At 48.3% G+C, this 24431-nt stretch overlaps 2 protein-coding genes across 4 annotated transcripts in view; both read left to right on the top strand.

The window, feature by feature from the left end:
- PIK3R2 (phosphoinositide-3-kinase regulatory subunit 2) overlaps positions 1 to 15896 on the top strand; it is a 16879-nt gene extending 983 nt beyond the window's left edge. Inside the window, exons 1-16 of one of the 2 annotated variants that reach the window (XM_028713262.2) lie at positions 1047 to 1201; positions 2025 to 2662; positions 3927 to 4019; positions 4546 to 4602; positions 4702 to 4836; positions 6015 to 6219; positions 7049 to 7134; positions 7239 to 7338; positions 7542 to 7640; positions 8451 to 8631; positions 9211 to 9336; positions 10265 to 10407; positions 10664 to 10840; positions 11121 to 11192; positions 12437 to 12607; positions 13508 to 15896. In XM_028713262.2, coding sequence (XP_028569095.2) covers positions 2344 to 2662; positions 3927 to 4019; positions 4546 to 4602; positions 4702 to 4836; positions 6015 to 6219; positions 7049 to 7134; positions 7239 to 7338; positions 7542 to 7640; positions 8451 to 8631; positions 9211 to 9336; positions 10265 to 10407; positions 10664 to 10840; positions 11121 to 11192; positions 12437 to 12607; positions 13508 to 13697 — 2154 coding nt within the window. In that variant the 5' untranslated portion in view covers positions 1047 to 1201; positions 2025 to 2343 and the 3' untranslated portion in view covers positions 13698 to 15896. Of the gene's footprint in view, positions 1 to 1046; positions 1202 to 2024; positions 2663 to 3926; positions 4020 to 4545; positions 4603 to 4701; positions 4837 to 6014; positions 6220 to 7048; positions 7135 to 7238; positions 7339 to 7541; positions 7641 to 8450; positions 8632 to 9210; positions 9337 to 10264; positions 10408 to 10663; positions 10841 to 11120; positions 11193 to 12436; positions 12608 to 13507 lie in introns of those variants that run through there. The other variant, XM_028713261.2, reaches the window with a different exon arrangement.
- Positions 15897 to 22260: 6364 nt separating this feature from the next.
- The window catches only part of IFI30 (IFI30 lysosomal thiol reductase), a 9725-nt gene continuing 7554 nt past the window's right edge, over positions 22261 to 24431 (top strand). The window contains exon 1 of one of the 2 annotated variants that reach the window (XM_077921971.1): positions 22261 to 22561. In XM_077921971.1, the coding sequence (XP_077778097.1) occupies positions 22433 to 22561 (129 nt within the window). In that variant the 5' untranslated portion in view covers positions 22261 to 22432. The remainder of the gene's footprint in view (positions 22562 to 24431) is intronic. The other variant, XM_028713902.2, reaches the window with a different exon arrangement.

The raw sequence follows: 24431 nt of genomic DNA, 5'->3' as shown, positions 1-24431 counted from the left end.
CCAAGCAGGAGACAATAGACCCTTTTTGCTTCCTTCCTTGGGGTGCTGTTGACCGTGGGCCCGAGCCAACAGCCGCCGGGCTCTTATAATATAAATATTATATATAAATCTATAATAAATTAATAGATTTATTAGGGTTCCCGTATGGAGCCTCCACGGACAGAGCCAGTCTACCTTAGAAGGCTATTCTGCTTGGCGGCCAAGCCGGGAACCTGAACTCGGGCCCTGATCCAGCTGCTGCCCTTCCCCTCTCACATCTGGAGGGCCAAATTATTATTATTATTATTATTATTATTATTATTATTATTATTTTGCCCCAGCCACTCTGGGTGGCTTCCAACCCGCACAAAATTAACAACGAAACATCAAACGTTAAAAATGACAATCGGCTCCTATCTATATGTAAAAAGTCGCGACGATTTTAAAATAAACAACTTACACCCAAGAAAGCAATATTAGAATCCATTAGCTAAAATTAAACCACCAGCAAGTCATTAATTAGACAGTTGGCGCTTGTTGCGAGCGTCATATAAACGAGAAAAATAGCAGCGTTGCATAAAATGCAATCCTACAAAACGACGTGAAAGGGTTAAATGAAGAAACGAAGACGAACTAATTATTATTATTATTATTATTATTATTATTATTATTATTATTTATGTATTTATATCCCCTCCATCCGGCTGGGTTTCCGCAGCCGCTCTCGGCGGCTTCCGGCAAAATATTATAAAATACAATAATTCCGTCAGATATTAAAAGCTCCCCTAAACGTATTTAAAACGAAACGAAACCAAAATGAATTCGAAAATCCCGCTTTGCTAGAGCGCTTTCAAGGCGCTAGTCCTCAGCGACGGGGGTCAGACTGGATGACCGCTGGAACCCCCTCCCAGCCTTACATTTCCTCTCTTCCCTCCCTCTTCCCTCTCGCTCCTCCTCTTCGTAATCTCGCACCCGGAAGGAATTTTTCCCCATCTTTTCCTCCCGACTCCGGAGGAAAAAAAATCCCTTTTCTCTCTGACTCTCTGTCGCCCCCCCCCTGCTCTGGACCTCCCCCCCTTTTCCCGGACCCCCAAACCTGACTCTTGCCTCCAGGCCCCTCTGCCTTACTCTGGGGAAAGAGCCAGGATCGCGTCCCCCCCAACTGAAGACAAGAAAGGATATGGGGCAGGAGAGAGCCGTAAATCCCAATTTTATTTTTTAAGTAAGCAGAATTTTTTTGGGGGGGTGTTGGAAAAACGGGATGGGGGGCAGCTTGGGAGAAGAGGAATCGCGCCCACCTGTGGGTGCCGCTGCTCCTGGATCGGGGCCAGGCTTTGGGGAGGGAGGAGGAGCCAGAGAGCCGTTTTTGGTGGTTTTATATCCTGGTTCTGTTCTGAGACTCCCCAGGTATGGGGCAGTACTTAAATTCTAATAATAATAATAATGATGATGATGATGATGGAACCTCCAGCTGCAGGGACAGTCTACCTGGATTCCTAGCTTTTGGCTGGACTTTTCTCTGTAAATTCGATTTCCCTATTCCACAATTGTTCCCATGCTTCTGGATCTATATTCTGACCCAATGGATTTTACCCACTCACCATTATTATTATTATTATTATTATTATTATTATTATTATTATTATCTCCTGGCCTTGGCATTGACTGCTGCTGTTTTGCGGGGCAAAACCAGCCAGATGGGCGAGGAAAAAAGAAATTATTATTATTATTAATTGAATAATTCTCTCCTTCCCCCCCCGATGGGTGAGGAATAAAGAACATATTATTATTATTATTATTATTATTATTATTATTATTATTATTATTTGAATAATTCTCTCTTTCCCCCCAGGATGGGCGAGGAATAAAGAATTATTATTATTATTATTATTATTATTATTATTATTAATTGAATAATTCTCTCTTTCCCCCCCGGATGGGTGAGGAATGAAGAATATATTATTATTATTATTATTATTATTATTATTATTATTATTATTATCAATTGAATAATTCTCTCTCCTTTCCCCCCTCTGCTTTTCCAGGGTCCCCATCCTGCGCATCGGAAACACCCGCCCCCCGGAAAAACCCCGCTCGGCCGCCGCCGCTCCCCCCCGCCTCCCCGGATTATGCTGGTCGCTCCCTCCCTCTGCTCCATCGTCTGGCTGAGTCGCGGGTTCAAGTTGCGGGAGCGCGGCTGCACTTAAGGGGCTGGCCGGGCGCTGCACCGACGCCGCCCGGCGCCTCCTCGCTCCGACCCCCCAGACCTGACCCATGCGGAGCCCCCCGGGAGCGTAGCGGAGAGGGGCGCCTTTCCTCATCCCTCCGCGGAGCGCTTTCCTCCGCTCGCTCCTCCCGGGAAACATGGGCAGCGCCGACGGCTTCCAGTACCGGGCCTTGTACCCGTACCGCAAGGAGCGGGAGGCCGACATTGACCTGCTGCCCGGAGACACCCTAGTGGTTAGCAAGGGGGCGCTGCAGGCGCTGGGGTTCAAGGAGGGCGACGAGCAGACCCCCCACCAGATCGGCTGGATCCTGGGGGTCAACGAGCGGACCAAGCAGAAGGGCGACTTCCCCGGGACCTACGTGGAGTACGTGGGGCCGGTCAAGATTCCCCTGCCGCCCCACCGGCCCCGGGGGATCAGGCCCCTGCCGGCCGCCCCAGCCTCAAAAGAGGAAGCAGGTGAGGTGCGGGGATGACGAGCGCGGCGAGCAGGGCAGATAAAAATCTATTCTTATATTTTTCATATTATTATTTTTTAAAAAGCGGATTTAAAAAAAAATTAAATTGGATTTTTTAAAACAATTAAATTGGATTTTAAAAAAAAATTAAATTGGATTTTTAAAAACATTTAAATCGGATTTTTAAACATTTAAATCGGATTTTTAAACATTTAAATCGGATTTTTAAACATTTAAATTGATTTTTAAAATAAAATGCATTTGGAGGAAAAGCCTTTCTAAAGCTTTTCTGTTTGAGTTACATTGTAGCCCAAAGGCTACAATCAGGAAGTAAGGATTTGTTTAAAGTTTTTCATGTCTGCTAAAATTGAGTCTAAGTTACTGTTTTTTAATCGTTTAACCACATCGGTTGAGAAAAAGGGAAACATATGTTATAATGTTACTGCTTTAGTTAAACAAATTGTTTAAATTGTTATTAAGGAAATGATTGGTTTTCTCCTATAGCAGAAAAGTTGTCCAAAGTTAACTTATTAAACCTCACGATAATTTCTATATATTTCTAAGAGTAGAATTAAATCAGTAATTTCACGACTGTGAAAACTACTCTGAAAATCCATTATTCCAAAAAGGAAACCTTCATTTGGTTGTCAATATTAAGATGATTCCAGCAAGGCTGAGCCTTTCTGTAAAAAAATTGATTTAAACCAAGTCTTACAGACTAGCGATTTAAATGGTGATTTAAATGGATTTAATTTAAATAAAACCCACCCTGGTGATTTAAATGGATTTGATTTAAATAAAACCCTGGTGATTTAAATGGTGATTTAAAAGGATTTGATTTAAATAAAACCTACCTTGGTGATTTAAATGGATTTGGTTTAAATAAAACCCACCCTGGTGATTTAAATGGATTTGATTTAAATAAAACCCACCCTGGTGATTTAAATGGATTTGGTTTAAATAGAACCCTGGTGATTTAAATGGTGATTTAAAAGGATTTGGTTTAAATAAAACCCACCCTGGTGATTTAAATGGATTTGGTTTAAATAAAACCCACCCTGGTGATTTAAATGGTGATTTAAATGGATTTGATTTGAATAAAACCCACCCTTTTTCGTTGAGATTTCCCGCATTGCCGGGGGGGGGGGTCGGGTTGGACTAGATGACCGCTGGGAGACCCCTCCATTTCAAGGGGTCTCTCTTTCTCTCCCCCCCCCCCAATTGACTGTCTGCTCCCCCCCCCCGATTTCTCTCCCCCCCCCCAGGACTGGCTCTCCCCGAACTCTCTGAGCAGTTTGCTCCGCCCGAGGTGGCGCCCCCCCTGCTGTGCAGGCTGGTGGACGCCATTGAGAAGAAAGGTGAGCAGAACGGGGGGGGGGGGGATGGAGGGTGTGTGTTTTTTTTGGGGGGGGGCTAGTCCTCATGAAAAGTCTTCTAGTGAATTTGGGGAGGGTCCGTCATTCCCTTTCCTAACGTTTTGAGCCCTTTTTTAATAATGGGGGGGGGGGTTTCAAAGGTGCGCCTCGACTCCCGGTCTGGGAAAGAGACAGGACACCCATAAATGATGATGATGATGATGATGATGATGATAATTACAGCCTGATGGGAGGGTTATAAATAAATTATTATTATTATTATTATTATTATTATTATTATTATTATTATTATTATCATTACTGCCAGATGGGAGGGTTATAAATAAATTATTGTTATTATTAGCTGAGCAAGGGTTTGGCAGGAACCCCGGTGGAGCATTTTACAGGAAAGGTTTTTAATTTCCTTATTTTCCCGGTGGAGAGTAGTCGGGGCTTTGCTGTGGGTGGCGCTGGGGGTCCTGCGCCCCTTGAGACCCCCAAGTCGACCGGCTGCGTGTTTTCCCCACAGGGCTGGACAGCGCATCTCTCTATCGGACGTCCTGCTCACAGCTGAGGCTGGGAGCTGGTGAGTGGCAGGCTGGTGGCGGGCAAGAATTGCAGCATTATTATTATTATTATTATTATTATTATTATTGCTACTATTATTATTATTTTCTCCCCCCAGACTGGGCTGCGTCCGGCGACTTGGACGCCTTCGATCTCCCGTCTCTGGGAGAGGCTCTCAAGGGGTACCTGCAAGACCTGCCCACCCCGGTGGTCCCACCCGGACTTGGGTGCGAAATCCTGCGCATCCTGCAGGGTGAGGCGTATTCTCATTTTCACAAACATTTGGGAGGGGCTGTGTGTGTATATATACAGTGGTACACTGGTTCCCGAACTTAATCCGTTCCCCCAAAATGCGCTCCGGAAATTCCGTTCCAAAACCAAAGCGTTCCAAAACCAAGGCATGCTTCCCCATAGAAATTCATGCAAAATGGATTAATACGTTCCAGGCTTTTAACAGCAACCCCTAAAACGGCAATTTAACGTGAATTTTACTCTCTAACGAGTCCATCGGTCCATAAAACGAAAGCAAGAATCAGTGTACTGTACTATAAAATAAATAAGGAAGTATTGTAGATGATCAAAATTAGAATTACTATTTTTTCTTTACCTGCGCTGATGATGGTCATGGTTTGGATGGGGGGGCTTTTATCCATTTCCGCAGTCAATCAATCAATCAGTAGCTGAACTGGGTTAACCGAAGTTAACCGAAAAAGCCTCAAAAACACAAAATAAAGATCAAAAGTGCCAAACTTCATCCGTTCTGGAAGTCCGTTTGTTCAGAAATTTTGGACATTATTTTTTTGGGGGGGGAACCTCGCAAACGGGAAGAATGGAATAAATTTAATGATTATTTAGTTAAATTTGGACATTATTTTTTAGGGGGGAAACCTCGCACACGGGAAGAATGGAATAAATTTAATGATTATTTAGTTAAATTTGTTAAACTAACTGAAAACATCTTGCAGATACTTAATTGGGCTTGGGATTTTATTTATGTTAAGTGATGAATTCATAGGTTTAATTCTATAAGGCGACGATTGAAGGATGTTAATGTTTAAGTTAAATTTCATAAAAATTGGGATTTGGAAAACCGTTCAAAGGAGATGCAACGAAATTCTACCGAGGGGAAGCGAGGAAGTCGCTTAACAAAGTTACTAAGTGTAATTTTTAACAAAACGATGATTTGTGTTTGTTTGTCTGGTGTGTTTGTTTGTTTATAATATTGTGAAAACCAGTTAAAAAAAATTGGGGAAAGAAAAACCTCGCACACGGAAAAATACGGCAAGTTTGATCACCAAGGTACCCCTGAGCGCGTGCAGAGTGCCTCGCTTCTCCTGGACCCAGGACTTTGGGGAGGGGGTCCTTTGAGCCCCCCAAACCTTTCTCTTCTCTCTTTTTTGGAAATTAACCCCCTCCTTTCCTTTTTTGCAGACGCCCCCCCACCGGACTCGGGCCGGCAGCATCTCCTGTCTCTCCTGGCGCCGCCCGCCATGCCCCTGGCACACCTGCTGACGCTGCAGTTCCTCCTGCGCCACTGGGCCAAGGTGGCCGAGCAGGCCGAGCGCAACGGGCTGGGGCCCCGGGCCCTGGGGGAGCTCTTTGGGGGCCTGGTCCTGCGGGGGGCGCCGTCCGCCAGGTGGGTCAGAACCAGAACCCGGGACCCCTCTCTGGACATCCGCTCTCTTCTGTTTTATTCCGCCCTGAAACCTCCGGGTAGAGGGCTCTTTTTTATTATTATTATTATTATTATTATTATTATTATTATTATTATTATTATCAGTAGTAGTAGTAACAGGGTGGGTTTGACTTAAATTTAAATCAAATTAAATCAAATTGATTTAAATCACAATTTAAATCACTAGTCAGTAAGACTTGATTAATAATAATAATAATAATAATAATAGCTAGTAGTAGTAACAGGGTGGATTTGACTTAAATCGAATTGATTGAAATTTAAATCACATTAATTTAAATCAAATTGATTTAAATCACAATTTAAATCACTAGTCAGTGGGACTTGATTTAAAATAACAATAATAATAGTAATAATAATAACAACTAGTAGAAGTAGTAACAGGGTGGCTATGATTTAAATCGAATTGATCTAAATCACGATCTAAATCACTAGTCAGTAAGCCTTGATTAAAATCTTCTTCTTTTTTTACGGGAAGGTTCAGCCTTGCTGACATCCGCTTAAGATTTGCAACTAGAGGAAGGTTTCGTTTTTGGAATCATAAATCGCAGTTTTATCAAAAATTACTGATTTTTTAGCAAATAATGATAAGCAAGTCGTCCAGGGATTTTGCAAATGGAACCAGAGTCGAGCCACAGCTGGTGCCCGTAGTCCCATTAAATAATAATAATAATAATAATAATAATAATAATAATAATAATAATAATCAGTTAATCACGGCATGTGTGTGGATTATTAAGGGGGTAACCCTGGGGTCTTTTCTGCCCCCCAGTGCTGAGGGGACCCCAGATTTCTCTGCCCTTTTCCTGGAGCTGCTCCTGGAGGCGAAAGACCCCGAGGCTGATCTGCCCCCGCCAGGTAATTAATTAATTAGGTGGGGGCGGGAGAGGAAATGGTCCTCAGGCTTTTCTTAACCGCCCCCCCCGTGTCCCCCCACCCCAATTCCCACTTTCTTTTTCCAGCCCTGCCCCCCAAACCCAAGCCGGCAGCCTCAGCCCCCCTGGCCAACGGGAACGGCACCACCCTCCAGGACGCCGAGTGGTATTGGGGCGACATTTCCAGGTAACGGGGGGCGGTATTGTTGCATTTTAATATTTTTAATATTTTTAATATTGAATATTGCGTTTTAATCTTTTGCCGGAAGCTGCCCAGAGCGGCTGGGGAAACCCAGCCAGATGAGTGGGGTAGAATTAATAAATTAGGATGACAAATGGAAATAAATCATCGGCATATAAATGCAAATCAATAATCCCCGTCTCCCCCAGGGAGGAAGTGAACGAGAAGCTCAGGGACACCCCAGACGGGACCTTCCTGGTCCGGGACGCATCCAGCAAAATCCAGGGCGAATACACGCTGACGCTCAGGTGGGTCCAGCCCCCCGGTCTTTGGGAGGAGAGGCAAAAACTGCCCTCCAAGTTTTGCAAAGAAAAGAAAAATAGGCATTGTTAACCCGTGGAACTCCCTGCCACTTGACGGTCACTGATTTGGCTTCTAAAGAGGATCTGGCAAAGGGAGGGAGGGAAGGAAGGAAGGAAGGAAGGAAATGAAAAAAGGAAGAGAAGGAAGGAGAGAGAGAGAGAATGAAAGAAGGAAGGAAGGAAGGAAGGAAGGAAGGAAGGGAAAAAGAAGACAGGAAAAGGAAGGAAGGAAGGAAGGAAGGAAGGAAGGAAGGAAGGAAGGAAGGAGAAATGAGAAGGAAGGAAGGAAGGAAGGAAGGAAGGAAAGAGAGAGAGAGAGAGAAGGAAGGAAAGGAAGGAAGGAAGGAAGGAAGGAAGGAAGGAAGGAAGGAAAAAGAAATTAGGTGGCGAAGGAAGGAAAAAATAAAGGAAGGAAGAGAAGGAAGGAAGGAAGGGGTGAGAGAGAGAGAGAGAAGGAAGGAAGGAAGGAAGGAAGGAGAAATTAGGTGGCGAAGGAAGGAAAAAATAAAGGAAGGAAAGAGAGAAGGAAGGAAGGAAGGAAGGAAGGAGAAGGAAGGAAGGAAAGGAAGAAAGAAGGAAAGACAGAAAGAAAGAAAGAAAGGGAAGGAAGGAAACCCTTCTGACGTCAAAGTATCCTGTTGGCCGATTAAATTCCATCATCTATTACACGGGTCCCGGTTGCGAATCCTGCTCTGCCGCGTTTGCCTGGCCCCACACCTGACGTCCGTCTCCTCCTCCTCCTCCTCCTCCTCGCAGGAAAGGCGGGAACAACAAGCTGATCAAGATCTTCCACCGCGAAGGGAAGTACGGCTTTTCGGAGCCGCTGACCTTTGGCTCGGTGGTGGAGCTGATCACCCACTACCGGCACGAGTCCCTGGCCCAGTACAACGCCAAGCTGGACACCCGACTCCTCTACCCCATCTCCAAGTACCAGCAGGTGGGTCGGGGGGGCGGGCCCCTAAGAAACAAGGGGGGTGGGTCATCCGGGCCAGTTTCCAGCAAAAAACAAACAAACCTAGAAACCCAGGTAGACTGTGCCTGCAGCTGGAGGTTCCTCTATTATTATTATTATTATTATTATTATTATTATTATTATTATTAAAAACACACCAAGAAATCCAGGGAGACTGTGCCTGCAGCTGGAGGTTCCATCATCATCATCATCATCATCATCATCATTATTATTATCATTATTATTTGAATTTATCTACTGCCCCTATGCCCAGAGGTCTCAGGGCCCAGCATCCTCTTTCCCCAGGGGCCGGAAAGCTGCCCCACCGCCAAAAGCCGCAAGCGGGATCCGAGTTCGAGGGCATTGCAATTGATTGATTGATTAGATTTGTATACTTCTGGGGTTCCCGGCCGTCGGCACGAAGGCAGCCCACTCGCCTCCTTCCTCGGAGGTCCCCCGGCGGAGCTTGGAGGGCCGCCGGCCTGGGTTTCTCGATCCGGGGTTCCTGCGGGTTGGGCTGGATGACCCCTGGGGGTCCCACCATGTCCGGCTTCTCCTTGGCAGGACCAAGTGGTGAAGGAGGACAGCGTGGAGGCCGTCGGGGAGCAGCTGAAAGTCTACCACCAGCAGTACCAGGACAAGAGCCGGGAGTATGACCTGCTCTACGAGGAATACACCCGCACCTCCCAGGTGAGCCTGGCTCTGGCAGGCAGCCGCACTTGCGGGGCCAAGCCAGACCCGAGTTTCGCACCCGGGACCCACTGCTGCAAAGCGGGCTTGGTCTGAACCTTCAGCTTCTAGTCCTCAACGTGAACTCTGCTCAATAAGAGCCTGCAAGAAGCTGCCTTGCACCCTTGGTATTGCCTACACGGGCTGGCAGCTGCCTCTGGCAGGCAGCCGCACTTGCGGGGCCAAGCCAGACCCGAGTTTCGCACCCGGGACCCACTGCTGCAAAGCGGGCTTGGTCTGAACCTTCAGCTTCTAGTCCTCAACGTGAACTCTGCTCAATAAGAGCCTGCAAGAAGCTGCCTTGCACCCTTGGTATTGCCTACACGGGCTGGCAGCTGCCTCTGGCTGGCAGCCTCACTTGCGGTGCCGAGCTGGACCTGAGTTTCGCACCCGGGACACGCTGCTGCAAAGCTTGCTTCCTCTGAACCTTAAGTTTCTAGTCCTCAGTAGTCCTTATGAACTCAATAGGAGCCCTGCACCCTTGGTATTGCCCACACGGGCTGGCAGGCAGCCTCCCTTGTGGTTGCTCTTAACCTTAAGTTTCTACTCCTCAATGTGAACTCTGCTCAATAGGAGCCTGCAAGAAGCTGCCCTGCGCCCTTGGTATTGCCCACACGGGCTGGCAGGCAGCCTCCCTTGTGGTTGCTCTTAACCTTAAGTTTCTAGTCCTCAATGTGAACTCTGCTCAATAGGAGCCTGCAAGAAGCTGCCCTGCGCCCTTGGTATTGCCCACACGGGCTGGCAGGCAGCCTCCCTTGCGGTTGCTCTGAACCTTAAGTTTCTAGTCCTCAGTGTTAGGAACTCTGCTCAATTGGGGGGGGGGGTTTCTGTGGGCGGCTGGCAAGGGGGTCTCCCTCTCACCGCCCCCTCTCTCTTCCTCACCCCCCAGGAGCTGCAGATGAAGCGGACGGCCATTGAGGCCTTCAACGAGACCATCAAGATCTTTGAGGAGCAGTGCCAGACGCAGGAGAAGTGCAGCCGCGATTACATCGAGCGCTTCCGCAGGGAGGGGAACGACAAGGAGATCCAGCGGTTATTAATATTATTATTATATAATTATCCTGCAAGCTCTGGTCGTTATTACTATTATTATTAATAATAATAATAGTCCTGCAAGCACTGGTTTATTATTATTATTATTATTATTATTATTATTATTATTATTATTATTATTACATATAACGCTTATCCTGCAAGCCACCCCCAGATATTCAGATGAGTTTGATAAATTTATATAATGTTTTAAAACTTCTTTATCCTTTATACCCCGCCTGCCCGTCCGGCTCAGAATCCTGATGAACTCGGAGAAGCTGAAATCTCGCGTTGCCGAAATCCACGACAGCAAAATGCAGCTGGAGGAGGACCTGAAGCAGCAAGCGTCCGAGAACCGGGAGATTGACAAGCGCATGAACAGCCTCAAGCCGGACCTCCTGCAGCTGCGGAAACTGCGCGACCAATACTTGGTGTGAGTGCGAGGGCCCTGGCCGCCTAGTGGTTAGAGCACCCGCTTCAGGCAGAGCCGGGTTCGACCCCTGCGGCGCCTCCTCTCCAAACCAGCCTCTCTCTCTTTTTGCCCGTAACCATGAGGACTAGCGCCTTGCTTTGTCTCCCAAGGCTCGACCCAGGTTCGAATTCTCCCACTCGGCCGCCCGGGCCGGCCTGAGATTCGAATCCGCCACCGGTGGAACGAGGTGCGGAGCTCGTCCTAGGAGGGGGCCCTGATTTTTTTCCCTCTCCCCCCCCAGGTGGCTGACCCAAAAGGGGACGCGGCAGAAGCAGATCAACGAGTGGCTGGGGATCAAGAACGAGACGGAGGAGTAAGTTTATTTCATTTGCAGCTTCTCCCTTCCTTCCTTCCTTCCTTCCTCCCTCCCTCCCTTCCTTCTCTTTCTTTCCTTCCTTTTCCCCTTCCTTCTATTCCTTCCTTCTCTGTTCTTCCTTCCTTCGTTCTTTCCTTTTCTTTTCTTTTCTTTCCTCTTCCTCTCTCCCTCCCTTTCTTCCCTCCTTTCCTTTCCTTCCCTTCCTTCCTTCTCTTTCTTTCTTTCCCTCCTTCTTTCCTTCTTTCCTTCCTTTTCCCCTCCTTCATTCCTTCATTCCTTCTTTCTTTATTTCCTTCTTTCCTTCCTTCCCTTTTCCTTCCTTCCTTCCTTCCTTCCTTCCTTCCTTCCTTCCTTCCTTCCTTCCTTCCTTCCCTCCTTTCCTTCCCTTCCTTCCTTCCTTCCTTCCTTCCTTCCTTCCTTCTTTCCTTCCTTCCTTTTTCCTTCCTTCCTTCTTTCCTTCCTTCCTTCTTTCTTTCCTTTCCTTTCCCTTCCTCCTTCCTTCCTTCCTTCCTTCTCTCTTTCTTTCCTTCTCTTCCTTCCTTTATTTTTTTCTTCCTTCCTTCTCTCTCTTTCCTTCTTCCTTTTTTCCTTCCTTCCTTCCTTCACCACCTAATTCCTTCCTTCTTTCCTTCCTTCCTTCCTTCCTTCCTTCCTTCCTTCCTTCCTTTCCTTCCTTCTCTCTCTTTCCTTCCTTCCTTCCTTCCTTCCTTCCTTCCTTCCTTCCTTCCCTCCCTCCCTCCCTCCCTCCTTTCCTTCTCTCCTTTCCTTCCTTTCCTTCCTTCCTTCCTTCCTTCCTTCCTTCCTTCCTTCCTTCCTTCCTTCTTCTCCTTCCTTCCTTCCTTCCTTCCTTCCTTCCTTCCTTCCTTCCTTCCTTCCCCTTTCATTTTATTCTGACAAAGCAACAATCACAAATAAACAAGAATAAAAACCCCACCACCAAGACCCTTCCATTCTTAACACAACCAGGATATTCTTATTCTTTCCACCCTTCGAAGAATCGTCTCGTTCTTCCTTCCATCCCTTCATTCCCCCGGTGGGTCTCTGCCACCTCGACATCATATCCCATCGCCGTCGACCTTTCGGCGCCTGAGGCTGTCCCCCGTCGGAGGCAGGATCCTGGGGAAGGGGCAGAACTGGGGCGCTGGGCACCCAAACTGGGCAGGGAGGAGACCCCCCTCTCCCCTTGGCCAGCGGAAAGAGGGGCCTCTCTCTTCGCTGCAACCTTTCCGCTTTTTTGGCAGCCACTACTCCATGATGGAGGACGAGGAGGAGCTCCCTCACCACGAGGAGCGGACGTGGTACGTGGGCAAGATCAACCGCACGCAGGCCGAGGAGATGCTGGCCGGCAAGAGGGACGGCACCTTCCTCATCCGGGAGAGCAGCCAGCGCGGATGCTACGCCTGCTCCGTCGTGTGAGTCTTGGGGGGGGGACACCGAGGGGTCATCCATCCCAACCTGCTTGCAACCCATTGGTTTTTAATTGCTTTCCCGGTTTGGAAAGCGGTTCCTGCTTTCGTTATGTGCGTGCCAGAGAGAAGTTATGCAGTTGTGGGATGGTGGAGTCATGGAGTGGGACCCCGGGGGATCATCCATCCTAACCTGCTTGCAACCCATTGGTTTTTAATGGCTTTTCCGGTTTGGGAAGCAGGAAAGCGGTGCCTGCTTTTCTTATGTGCATGCCAGAGAGAAGTTGTGCGGTTGCGAGATTGTAGTCATGGAGTGGGACCCCGGGGGATCATCCATCCCAACCCGCTGGCAATGCGTCGGTTTTTAATGGCTTTTCTGGTTTGGGAAGGGGGAAAGCGCTGCCTGCTTTTCTTATTTGCGTGCCAGAGAGAAGTTGTGCAGTTGTGGGATGGTGGAGTCATGGAGTGGGACCCTGGGAGGTCATCCATCCCAACCCACTGGTGACGCGTTGGTTTTTAATTGCTTTTCCGGTTTGGGAAGGGGGAAAACGGTGCCTGCTTTTCTTATGTGCGTACCAGAGAGACGTTGTGCGGTTGCGGGATGGTAGAGTCGTGGAGTGATGCCCTTCACGATTTAAATCGCTGGTCAGTAAGACTCAGATTTAAATCTTCTTTTTTACGGAAAGGTTCAGCCTTAATATTTACAACCAGACGAAGGTTTCATTTTTTTGAATAATGAATTTTCAGAGTCGGTTACCTGCTTCGCGGCTGCAAAACCAGGTCATGATATTTTGCCCTGGCCTTTAAAGAGATGCCCGTCTTGTGGCACGATACTGAACCTTAATATTTAAAGGAACCGTTCGGCGCCTCTCTGACGCTTTCCCCCTCGTTGTGCCCGCCCTGCAGGGTCGACGGCGACACCAAGCACTGCGTCATCTACAAGACGGCCACCGGGTTCGGCTTCGCGGAGCCCTACAACCTCTACGCCTCCCTCAAGGAACTGGTCCTCCACTACAAACACACCTCGCTGGTGCAACACAACGACTCGCTCAACGTCACCCTGGCCTACCCCATTTTCCCGCTGCCCCCCAGATGAAGGCCGGGTTGGGGGGGCTCTCTGCTCCACGAAATTCCCCCTCCCCGAAAAACTGCCCCTTTCCCCCTTTCTATACCCTCTCTCCCTTTTGCCCCCAAACCCCAATATATATATATATATATATATATCTCAATTATTTTCCTTTGCAACAGCATTCGGGGGCTGTTTTCCTTTCCAACTTTCCCCTTTCTTTTTGGTGCTAGCAGTGCTTTCTCCACTGGGGGGGGGGCAGCGACTTTCCTAAAGCTTTTTCAGGTCCCCCCCTCCTTAAAAAAAACCAACGCTCCTTATCTCTGAAGGACGGGCACAGATCTTATTTTTCTTGGCAGAGACAAATCTGGTACTCGCTGTTCCCGTGGGGACAATTTGGCTCCTTTTGTTTCGCAGGGGGGCACTCCTATTTTTAATTTTATTTTTTACGCCGCCCCCCAGCCCTCCGCACTGGCCCCCCCCCCCCAGCCCAACAGTGTTGGGTCTCCTATGCAGAATTATGTTTCGTTTCTTCTTAAATATGCAAAAAAGAGAGAGAGAGGAAAACAAGCCCTCTTGCAGCCATCTCCTATCTCTCAAGTTATTTTACCAGCTGCTGGGCAGGGAAATAGAACCTAACCCCCCCCCCAAAAAAAAATTTCCCACTCACTTCCGTGTCTCTGCCTTGGTTTGCCACGGTTGTAAAATGGGCGCAGGTTTTGCGTCCCCCGTGAGGCTTCCTTTTCCTGTGCCAGGAAAAAGTCTGGGGCGTTCTTGGGGTCCCCCCTTTCTCCTCTTTCCATGTAAAGCCATTTGTTGCCCCCCCACCAAGCCAAGGGGGCGGATAACGGGGGTAACAGGAACAAGCCAATCTCTCCCCATCCTAAAATCGGGGTTCCCCTTTGCACACCCCATGTGTGCCTGCTCTCTGCACCCCAAAGCCTGGAGCGGGGGGGCTTGCAAAATCCTTTTTTCCTCCCCCCCCGAAAAAGAGCCATTTGAACACTACAAATCTCCCCCCTCCCCTTGCGTAACATGGGTTGTGTTTTGTGCGTGCGACAGGCCTTGCTCGGGTCCGCCATTCGAACCCAGGACCGGTTCCTTTTTGTCTTCCTAGCAGGAAGCCCCTTAGGATCTCCCCCCCCCCCAAGAAATGCTCTCTTCCTCTCCCCCCCCCCCAAAAATAAAATCCATATTTTGGCACCCTACCAAATATGTGTGTGAGAGAGAGAGCTAGGGTTATAACTTTTTGACAACCTCGCAGCTCAGCCGGATGAACTTTTGCCTAAAAGCGAACCATCTTGCCATTTCCAAATCTTTGGGGGAAAGGTTATTTCTCTAAATCAATAAATCGATTTTTGCCCAGGGGACCGTATAATGCATTTTGTAATGTATGCACAGCATACAGGAAAAACAGAGCTTGCAAATTTAATTTAATTTTCTTCGTTCAGAGCTTGCAAACTTCCGAATACTTGTGCATTGTTTTGTACATTGCACACCCCTTATTGCTTTGAATAAATCGAAGTGGCGGCTTTTCTTTTTCTGCCGCAAACGCCATCGAGTTCCCACAATCTCTTGAATTGCCCTTTTTTATATATATAGACCGTTTTTTGGATTTTTTCAGAACGTTCTCGGCCGTTTCAGGAAGTTCCGGGCAGCTGGGAAAAGTTCGAAACTGTTCCGTGATTTATTTTTTTTAAGTGCAGGTACTTATTTGTAGCAACCTGACTCCCAACTTTTCCTTCCCCCCGTTTTTGGGGACGAATTAGTCGCCTTTTCAGTGTTTCCAAGCAAAGGTTCATCCCTTTAGGCTACAGGAAATCAGTATTTTGGGGAGAAAGTCAAAAAGTTATAACCCAAGTGTGCATCTCGGTTGTGCAAAGGAGTCGTTTACGAAAGTGCCCCCAGTTGCAAAAAACCATTTCCCCTTTCTAGGTTATACACAGATATGCAATATAACATTTTGATGCACCCCAAACCCCCATTTCCTGCCTCCCCCCTCATCAATTTTGGATGTTTAAGTGGGTCTTTTCTTAATTATTCCTGCCCCCGCCGAAGTTTCCAGCAAACGAGAAAGTTCACCCGAGAACCGTCGTGTATTTGTGTCCGAGATTTGTTACTGTAAGATAAACATAGATTAACAAAGGGGGAGGGAGGGGAGAATTATTTAAAAGCAAAGTTTTGTACGGTACTTTAAAAATAAAATAAAAGGTGTTCATGCAAAACGTGGCTTTGTTTGGGGCGTCGCGGTTATTTCCGTCCCTCCGACTCTGTCTCCTCGTGCGTGAAGGCGAGGCGGAAGAAACATAGTTTTGTAATGAATTGCAGAATTAAGAACGGTAAGGGACCCCCAACGGTCATCTAGTCCAGCCCCCTTTTGCCCAAAACGGTTCTCGAACCCGGGACCGTGAGTTTTAAGGGTCTCTTGCAGGGCCTGCAAGATGGAGCTGTTCCGCCTGGCCTTTGGTTTGGACTCGGTCTGACCCTTATGTTTCCCTCCCCTTATGGTCTTGATCTATGGGCTACTATTAAAATGAGGCTGCATTTTAAATTTCATTTTAACCTGTACTTTAAATGGTTTTTTTTCTTTTCCTATTATGTTTTTACTGTAATTTTACTGGTTTTAGCTGCCCTGAGCCGGGCTCTGGCCGGGGAGGGTGGGGTATAATAATAATAATAATAATTATTATTATTATTATTATTATTATTATTATTATTATTATTGACTAAGCTTAAATAGACTTAAAATTGAACTTGAAGGGGGTTGCTGTTGTTGAGTCGTTTAGTGGTGTCCGCCTCTTGGTGACCCCCTGGACCCCTCTAGCACGCCAGGCCCTCCTGTCTTCCACTGCCTCCCGCAGTTTGGTCAAACTCATGCTGGTAGCTTCGAGAACACTGTCCCACCATCTCGTCCTCTGTCGTCCCCTTCTCCTTGTGCCCTCCATCTTTCCCAACATCAGGGTCTTCTCCAGGGAATCTTCTCTTCTCATGAGGTGGCCAAAGTATTGGAGCCTCAGCTTCACGATCTGTCCTTCCAGTGAGCACTCAGGGCTGATTTCCTTCCGAATGGAGAGGTTTGGTCTTCTTGCAGTCCATGGGACTCTCAAGAGTCTCCTCCAGCACCAGAATTCAAAAGCATCCATTCTTTGGCGATCAGCCTTCTTGATGGTCCAGCTCTCACTTCCATACATCACTACTGGGAAAACCAGAGCTTTAACCATACAGACCTTTGTTGGCAAGGTGATGTCTCTGCTTTTTAAGACGCTGTCTGGGTTTGTCACTGCTTTCCTCCCAAGAAGCAGGCGTCTTTTAATTTCGTGGCTGCTGTCACCATCTGCAGTGATCATGGAGCCCAAGAAAGTCAAATCTCTCACTGCCTCCATTTCTTCCCCTTCTATTTGCCAGGAGGTGATGGGACCAGTGGCCATGATCTTCGTTTTTTTGATGTTGAGCTTCAGACCATATTTTGCGCTCTCCTCTTTCACCCTCATTAAAAGGTTCTTTAATTCTGAGTAAGCTTAAATAGACTTAAAATTGAACTTGAAGGGGGTACATTCATTTTTAAACGCTGCAAATCTCTGTGGGTCGCTGGAGAGTTGCAGCAGGTTTATTGTGGCTTTTTCACATTTATTTGCCACTTTCTCTCCTGCAAAGTTCTCAAGGCGTCTTGCGGGGCTCTCCGCTTATCTCTGCTTTTAGCCTCACGGCAACCTTGCAAAGTAGGCTGGGAGGGGGCGGCTGGCCCACGCTTCCTCGCCAAGCAGGAATTCGAACCCGGGTCCCCGTCGAATCCCCACAGCGACCCTGCGTGGAGGGAGGTTGGGCTGAAGGAGGGACCCCCAAGGTGCTTGCTGGCCGAGCGCGAGGATTCGAACCCAAGTCCCAGCTCAACACTCGACTCTGAACTTGAGCTGCGACACCCGTGTTGGCGGGGTTGGGCTGGATGACCCCTGGGGGTCCCTCCCAGCTGTGATCTTTCAATCCCTCGCCAGAGGGAGATCTGGAACGGACTGGACCTGTTGGCGGGAAATTAAAGGGATATAAAGGCAAGACCTTTTTAATTTTTTTGCATTTTCTTAGAACGTTTTAAGGAACAGAATCTCTTGAGGAGGAAGAGAAAGAGTGAGGCTTTTTTCCGGAAAAGAGAAGTGAGACTCGTGTGTCTTAATCTGGGCACGAGGGGCTGGCAGTTCCCGTTTTTGGAAGGTGGCTAAGGCTGGCTGCTTTTGAACAGTCTGCAGCAGGGATTTCAAGAATAGAATATAAAGAATATTACCACCTTCAAACCAGGGAGGGGAGCAAATAAAAGTTGCATTTTCAGCTGAATTTAGGGGAGCATCTGTCGCCCGGTGCTATTTCAATGGCTTTCGCTCGACGTGCTCCTTGCAAACAGCCAAAAGCCTGCAGATTTTGATAATACAGTGGTCCCTTGGTTCTCAAACTGAATAAAACCAAAGCGTTCCAAAACCAAGGCCTGCTTTTCCCATAGAAAGGAATGCAAAATGGATTAATCCGTTCCAGAGTTTTAAAAACAACCCCTAAAACAGCAATTGAACATGGATTTTACCATCTAACGAGACCATCGATCCCTAAAATGAAAGCAGTGTGCCGTACTATAAAATAAATAAGGCAGTATTGTAGATGATAAAAACGAACTTTTTTCTTCTTCACCTGCACTGATGATAGTCATTGTTTGGATGGGGGGCTTTTATCCATTTCCGCAGTCACACAATCAATCGATCAGTAGCTGAACTGGGTTCCACAGAGTCAAAAGAAGAGCCACAAAAACACAAAATAAATAGCGCAAACAGACCTCAGCATAACGCTCAAATCAGAAGCGTAACACTCAAAACAGATCACGTTTGGCTTCCAAAAGGAGTTCGTAAACCGGAACACTTCCTTCCAGGTTTGCAGTGTTTGGGTTCCAAGTTGTTTGAGTGCCAAGGCGTTTGAGAACCAAGGGACCGCTGTAATAATCTTTCTTATCGACGGAAAGTTTGGTGCGGTCCAAGGAAGCTTTCATCCCAGGGGGGAAAGTCAGAGAACGAACGGTGGTTATTACTTTAGGACAGGGGTAGGCAACCTAAGGTCCGGGGTCCGGATCCGGCCCAATCACCTTCTCAATCTGACCTGCGGATGCTCCGGGAATCAGCATGTTTTGACATGAGTAGAATGTGTCCTTTTATTTAAAACGCATCTCTGGGTTATTTGTGGGGCATAGGAATCCGTTCATTTATTTATTTTTTTCAAAATATAGTCTGGCCCCCCACAGGGTCTGAGGGACAGGGGACCGGCCCATGGCTGAAAAGGCTACTGCCCCCTGCTCTAGGGTGCATGGTTTCGTTTCGGCAGGTAAGACTCACCTGTGCATGGGGTGGAGATGCTTGCAACATCAACAGCTCAGCAAATCTCGCTTCTGCGTTAGTCAGAGCTTTGGATCTGAGGCAAAGGAGGCAGATCTGTGTCTCTCTTCCTTCCAGCTCTCTGACTCCACCCTGGCTCCTGTTTTCCTGCCTAGCAGCTGGGTGAGGGGGCGGAAAGAAAAAGCCCCACCCATGAACCCGGCGGGGGGGCCCCCTCAGTTGCAGCTCCTGCAACCTAGTTCAGGTGCAGATGATGACATTGAGGCCACCGGAAAACTTGTCCCACTGGTTCCGAATCCTGGAGATGATGTTGTAAACAAAATCTGCCCTTTTCCCCTTATGGGGTACCCAAGAGCCCGTCTAGAGTCCTTAAGTGGGTTCCCTATCGGTAGGAGAAAATAGGCCAAGCAGAGAATATTGAGAAGCCAAGCAGCTCATAAGCCTGATCTTTATTGATCTGTTGCAACAGGGTCCTCACTCCCCACACGCAGGAGGGAGGAGGAACCCAGAAAAATGGGGTGCAAGCTCTTATATTTGTTGTTGTTGAGTCGTTTAGTGGTGTCCGCCTCTTTGTGACCCCCTGGACCAGAGCACGCCAGGCCCTCCTGTCTTCCACTGCCTCCCACAGTTTGGTCAAACCTTCGAGAACACTGTCCCACCATCTCGTCCTCTGTCGTCCCCTTCTCCTTGCGCCCTCCATCCTTCCCAACATCAGGGTCTTTTCCAGGGAGTCTTCTCTTCTCATGAGGTGGCCAAAGTCTTGGAGCCTCAGCTTCAGGATCTGTCCTTCCAGTGAGCACTCAGGGCTGATTTCCTTCAGAATGGAGAGGTTGGATCTTCTTGCAGTCCATGGGACTCTCAAGAGTCTCCTCCAGCACCATATCATACGTATATAAGACCTTAATTTTTTTATTACAATGATGCTAACCCTTGCTGGGTTCAGGACCTCAAGAACTGGGAGGGACTGGGGACGCGGCCATTGTTACAGGAATTCTGAGGTCTTAGTCCCTGATAACGCCTTATCTCACTCCCGTCCAACTACCAAGAGACTGCGATCTACTCACAGTATCAAAAGACCAGCTTTGATCTACCCACTGAACTTCATACCTGGGACATCCCCTGCGATCTACCAGTAGCTCATGATCTACCTGTTGGACATGCCTGCCTTATCTGATTACCTTTTCTGGGTAGCCTGGCCATAAACTTGGAGACAGAGCCTTAGTTCCCAAATCTCTTACGCATATTAAGAGTGTGCTCAGCTGAACAGATACTTGCCAAACTGTATTTGAAAAGGGAGGCGTGAGCCCCTACAGTCCAAAGACAATTATAAAGCTTTTCCCATTTCCTTCCTCCTTGCAGAGAAATATTTGAGGTCAATTTGGGAGAGTCCAAATGGCTTCAGGATTGCTCTCCTGTACTATTTCAGACACGTGGTTGATATACTTATGTGTGTGTTTGCCTTGTACATTTATGAACATTTATTCTACATGTTGTTTAGTGGTGTCCGCCTCTTCGTGACCCCCTGGACCAGAGCACGCCAGGCCCTCCTGTCTTCCACTGCCTCCCGCAGTTTGGTCAAACTCATGTTGGCAGCTTCAAGAACACTGTCCCACCATCTCATCCTCCGTCGTCCCCTTCTCCTTGTGCCCTCCATCTTTCCCAGCATCAGGGTCTTTTCCAGGGAGTCTTCTCTTCTCCTGAGGTGGCCAAAGTCTTGGAGCCTCAGCTTCAGGATCTGTCCTTCCAGGGAGCACTCAGGGCTGATTTCCTTCAGAATGGAGAGGTTGGATCTTTTTGCAGTCCATGGGACTCTACATGAGACCTTAGAATTCTTATTCTACATAAGACCTTAGAATTCCTATAAGAAGCTTTTTTTGGAAATCAAAGTTGTTGTGCTTTTCTTTTAGGAAAACAAAGTTTCCTGGGAAACCCTGTAAAGAAGAGGACATGAGTACTCAGATATATTTAAACGCTTTTCAATAATATTCGTGATCTTGCCCCCTGCCCACCCCACCCCCTGCTACACCCATGCCCAGTTTGAAGAGGATCTGGGGTGTTTTTTTGGGGGTTTTGTGACATGCAAACTCCCAAGCGAAAACGGGCGCCTTATCTCTCTCCCTTCCGTGTCAGCTGCCAATTCCAAAGTCCAGCCTTTTGTTGTCAAGCGCAAAAGGTTGCCCAACAGCTTCTGTCAGCAGATCGGCTCCGCCTGGGGGCTTGCACAATTTCCCTTGCTAGGTGGCAAATATCTGGGTCGTGTTAAATTCTTGCAGGCATGCTGCGACCTGAGGTGACCCCCCCCCGCCTCCTTGCCAGGCAGGCAGGCAGTCCACTGTCCAATCTTAACTAGGGGGGGGGGGGTCCCCAGAGGAGCCAAATCCTAAGGACCTCGCCCGTCCAATAAAACACTGGTGCGCATTGCCATTCAAATAGCGTGTGCTTGACACCTCATGTCATCGGTTATGCGAGGTGGGGCTTATTTTTATTCAAGTTGGCACCCCCCCCCACTCTCCAGGAACTTCCCATCACCTCCAACGTTTCTCCCCTGAAAATAGGGACGTCCTATTCCATCCCCTCCAACGTTTCTCCTCTGAAAATAGGGACGTCCTATTCCATCCCCTCCAATGTTTCTCCCCTGAAAATAGGGACGTCCTAAGGGAAAGCGGGACTTTCCGGCATCAAATCAGAAACCGACACAGCTTCAAAGAGGATTGCAAAACAGATTTTTTTTAAAAAAAGTATTGTAAACATGTTAGCACGCTAGCAGGCTGGGAGTAAGTTCAGCAGTAAAAAAAAAGTTACTTTGAGAAACAAGCTGAGAAAATCAGCTATAGATTAGTTATAATATGCAGCTGCAAAAAATAACCGTGAAAGGGTTTGAGGGACGTCTTTTAAGGGAATGCTTCCAGGAAAATGTTTGGTTGATTGTATTTTATTTGTGGGGGGGGGAGGGACGGCCTATTTCCCCCCTGCAAACCCCTGGAAAATATTTTCTTTCTTTGGCGATCACTCCTAGCAAGACTGTCTTCCATGGACACGGTATTTCCCCTGGAAAACGGGGGCAATTAGAAGGTCTGCAACATCTGGAATCCCCCAAACCGTTTGCTGGTTGTTGCTTTGAAACAGGCGCGCGCACAGTGGTCTTTCCCCTAAATCTCCGGGTCTGGGTCTTCCCCAAAGTCCGGCTCCTCCTCCTCCTCCTGCTCCTCCTCTGGAGCAAGCCAGGGGCCGGCTGACTCACACACACACACAAAACCGCAGCAGAAGAAGACGAACGGGTTGCGAGGAGGAAGAAGAGGGAAGGGCGGAGCCGGCCCAGGGGGTTTTTAAGAGCCGCCCGCCTCGCCCCCGCCGTGCGCACTCCGCCTCGCCGTTGCGCACAGCCCGGCACCTCTCCTCGCCATGGCTCCCGGCTGGCTCCTGCCCATCGCCGCTTTCTGCTGCCTGGGGGGCATCGCCCTGGGGGGCGCCCCTTGCCACTACCCCCCGCACCAGTGGTGCGGCTCCAGCGAGATCGCGCAGGCTTGCAAGGTGAGGAAAGGGAAAGGGAAGGTGGAGAGGAAAAGCGCAAACTCTTTGCGCGCAGGCGAGGTGGCAAATCCGGAGCCGAGGGGAGGGGTGGCCACCCACGTTGCGGGTGGGGTGGGAGGGGGGTGTTGTAAGCAAAAATTGCCCTTTTCCCTTATGGGGTGTCCAAGAGCCCATATAGAGTCCTTACATAGGTTCCCTATATTGGTAGGAGAAGATAACAGAGGCCAACCAGAGAATACTGAGAAGCAAAACAGCTAGTAAGCCTGATCTTTATTGATCTGTTGCAACAGGGTGCTCCCCTCACCTGCAGGAGAGAGGAGGGACCCAGGAAAATGGTGTGCAAGGCCTTATAAAGACTTTTGAAATTGCCACCCTGTAGATCAAGACCACCCCCAGAAACATCTTACCTACATCACCAAAAAGGCAGTCTAAAACAGAACATTTGAATGTTGTTTATCTCCTGTCTGGCAGATTACTTGATTGGATTTCCTGGGGAGCCTGGCCAGTCTTTTGTAATGATAAATACTTAGTTCCTGGGCCAGGTCACAAGCTCACACCCTATTCATATCTCAAATGTGCCCTTAAGACAGGATTTGTGAGGAAAGAGACAATGGGGAGGTTTCCCACTTTGACCTTGCAGAGAAAACATTTGCTCAGTTTAGGAATCAAAATGGTTCCAGGTCGGTCTTCCTGGGCTGATCTATGTACGTGTGATGAACATTCCCATATATCTAAGACCTCAAAATTCCTATCACAGGGGCTTCGAGAGAGGTAGGAGGGCTAGCAGTGGCGACGGGGGGGGGGCGCTTTGTGCGACCCCCCTCCGGGACTCGGAGGAACAGGTGACTCCAAATGGCTGCTGTGGCGCACGGGTCCTGCTTGGGGTCGGGGACGGGGACTCTTCCCAGGGGGGGCCCCACCTCGTTGGCCACTGGGGGGCAGGAGGCTGGATTCCGATGCACCCATTTTGGCCTGATTCAACTGCCGCGGGGGGGTCTTAAGATTCCTAAATGGAGCCTCGAAGACCATAGGTGCCCACAAAATTCCCCATGAAGAGTCCGGGCATTCACAAATTTTGGGTGCCAGGGCCATGCACGCTGCATGGCGGCCACGGGCGCAGGGCCAAGTTGGTACTGCTGCCGTGGGCAGAGGCAGTCTACCTTAAGAGTGGTAGGGAGGAAGAGTGGGAAAAGGCTCTCGTTGCTCTTGCGTCTTGCCTATGCCCCATGGGGGGCACCTCACTGTGAAGACAGGGGGCTGGACTCAGTGCTGGGGGGTCCCCCGTGTAGGGCACCCAGCCAAGGGGCCACAGAATCCTCACCATCAGTGAGGTGTTCCCAAAACAAAGGAAGGATTGAACTCTGATTAATGAGAATACACACAGAGGCTTGAACCAGCAAGACTCTGGGAAGGTTGCGTATAATAATCTCTGTCCACCCCCTGGCCCAGGTCGTTTTATTCACAAAAGAACTTTTTACAGAGTGTTCGTAAGAACCAATCAGATTTCTTATGAGCATTTCAACAAAGTTAAACTACCAAAACTAATTAAGCACACATATTTCTGGGGTAAACAAAACCGAACTACAAAGGAGTGCATTTGGCAACCCCTGAGGTCATAAACAAGCCATACGCATGATAAGAAGGATGGCCAGGAAGACAGCGATCATTATCACCTTCAGGTGAGACCTGTTTCCTGGCTCTAAGATTAACATCCTAAGATTAGCATATCAGAAAAGCTACATCAAAGAAGCTGCCCACTGTCTTTGATGACCCAGGATGCCTGCCTGGCGAAGCAACTGGGCTGTGTATGTGACTTGTCCAGCAAGAGAAATGGACAGTAGAGGAGATGCAGAGGGTTCTGGGATTGATC

This window comes from Podarcis muralis, chromosome 18 (genome assembly GCF_964188315.1).
Source record: "Podarcis muralis chromosome 18, rPodMur119.hap1.1, whole genome shotgun sequence".
In the NCBI taxonomy this organism is placed as follows: domain Eukaryota; kingdom Metazoa; phylum Chordata; class Lepidosauria; order Squamata; family Lacertidae; genus Podarcis; species Podarcis muralis.
Note: the sequence above shows the minus strand (reverse complement) of the source record. Positions and strands in the feature narration are given on the sequence as shown.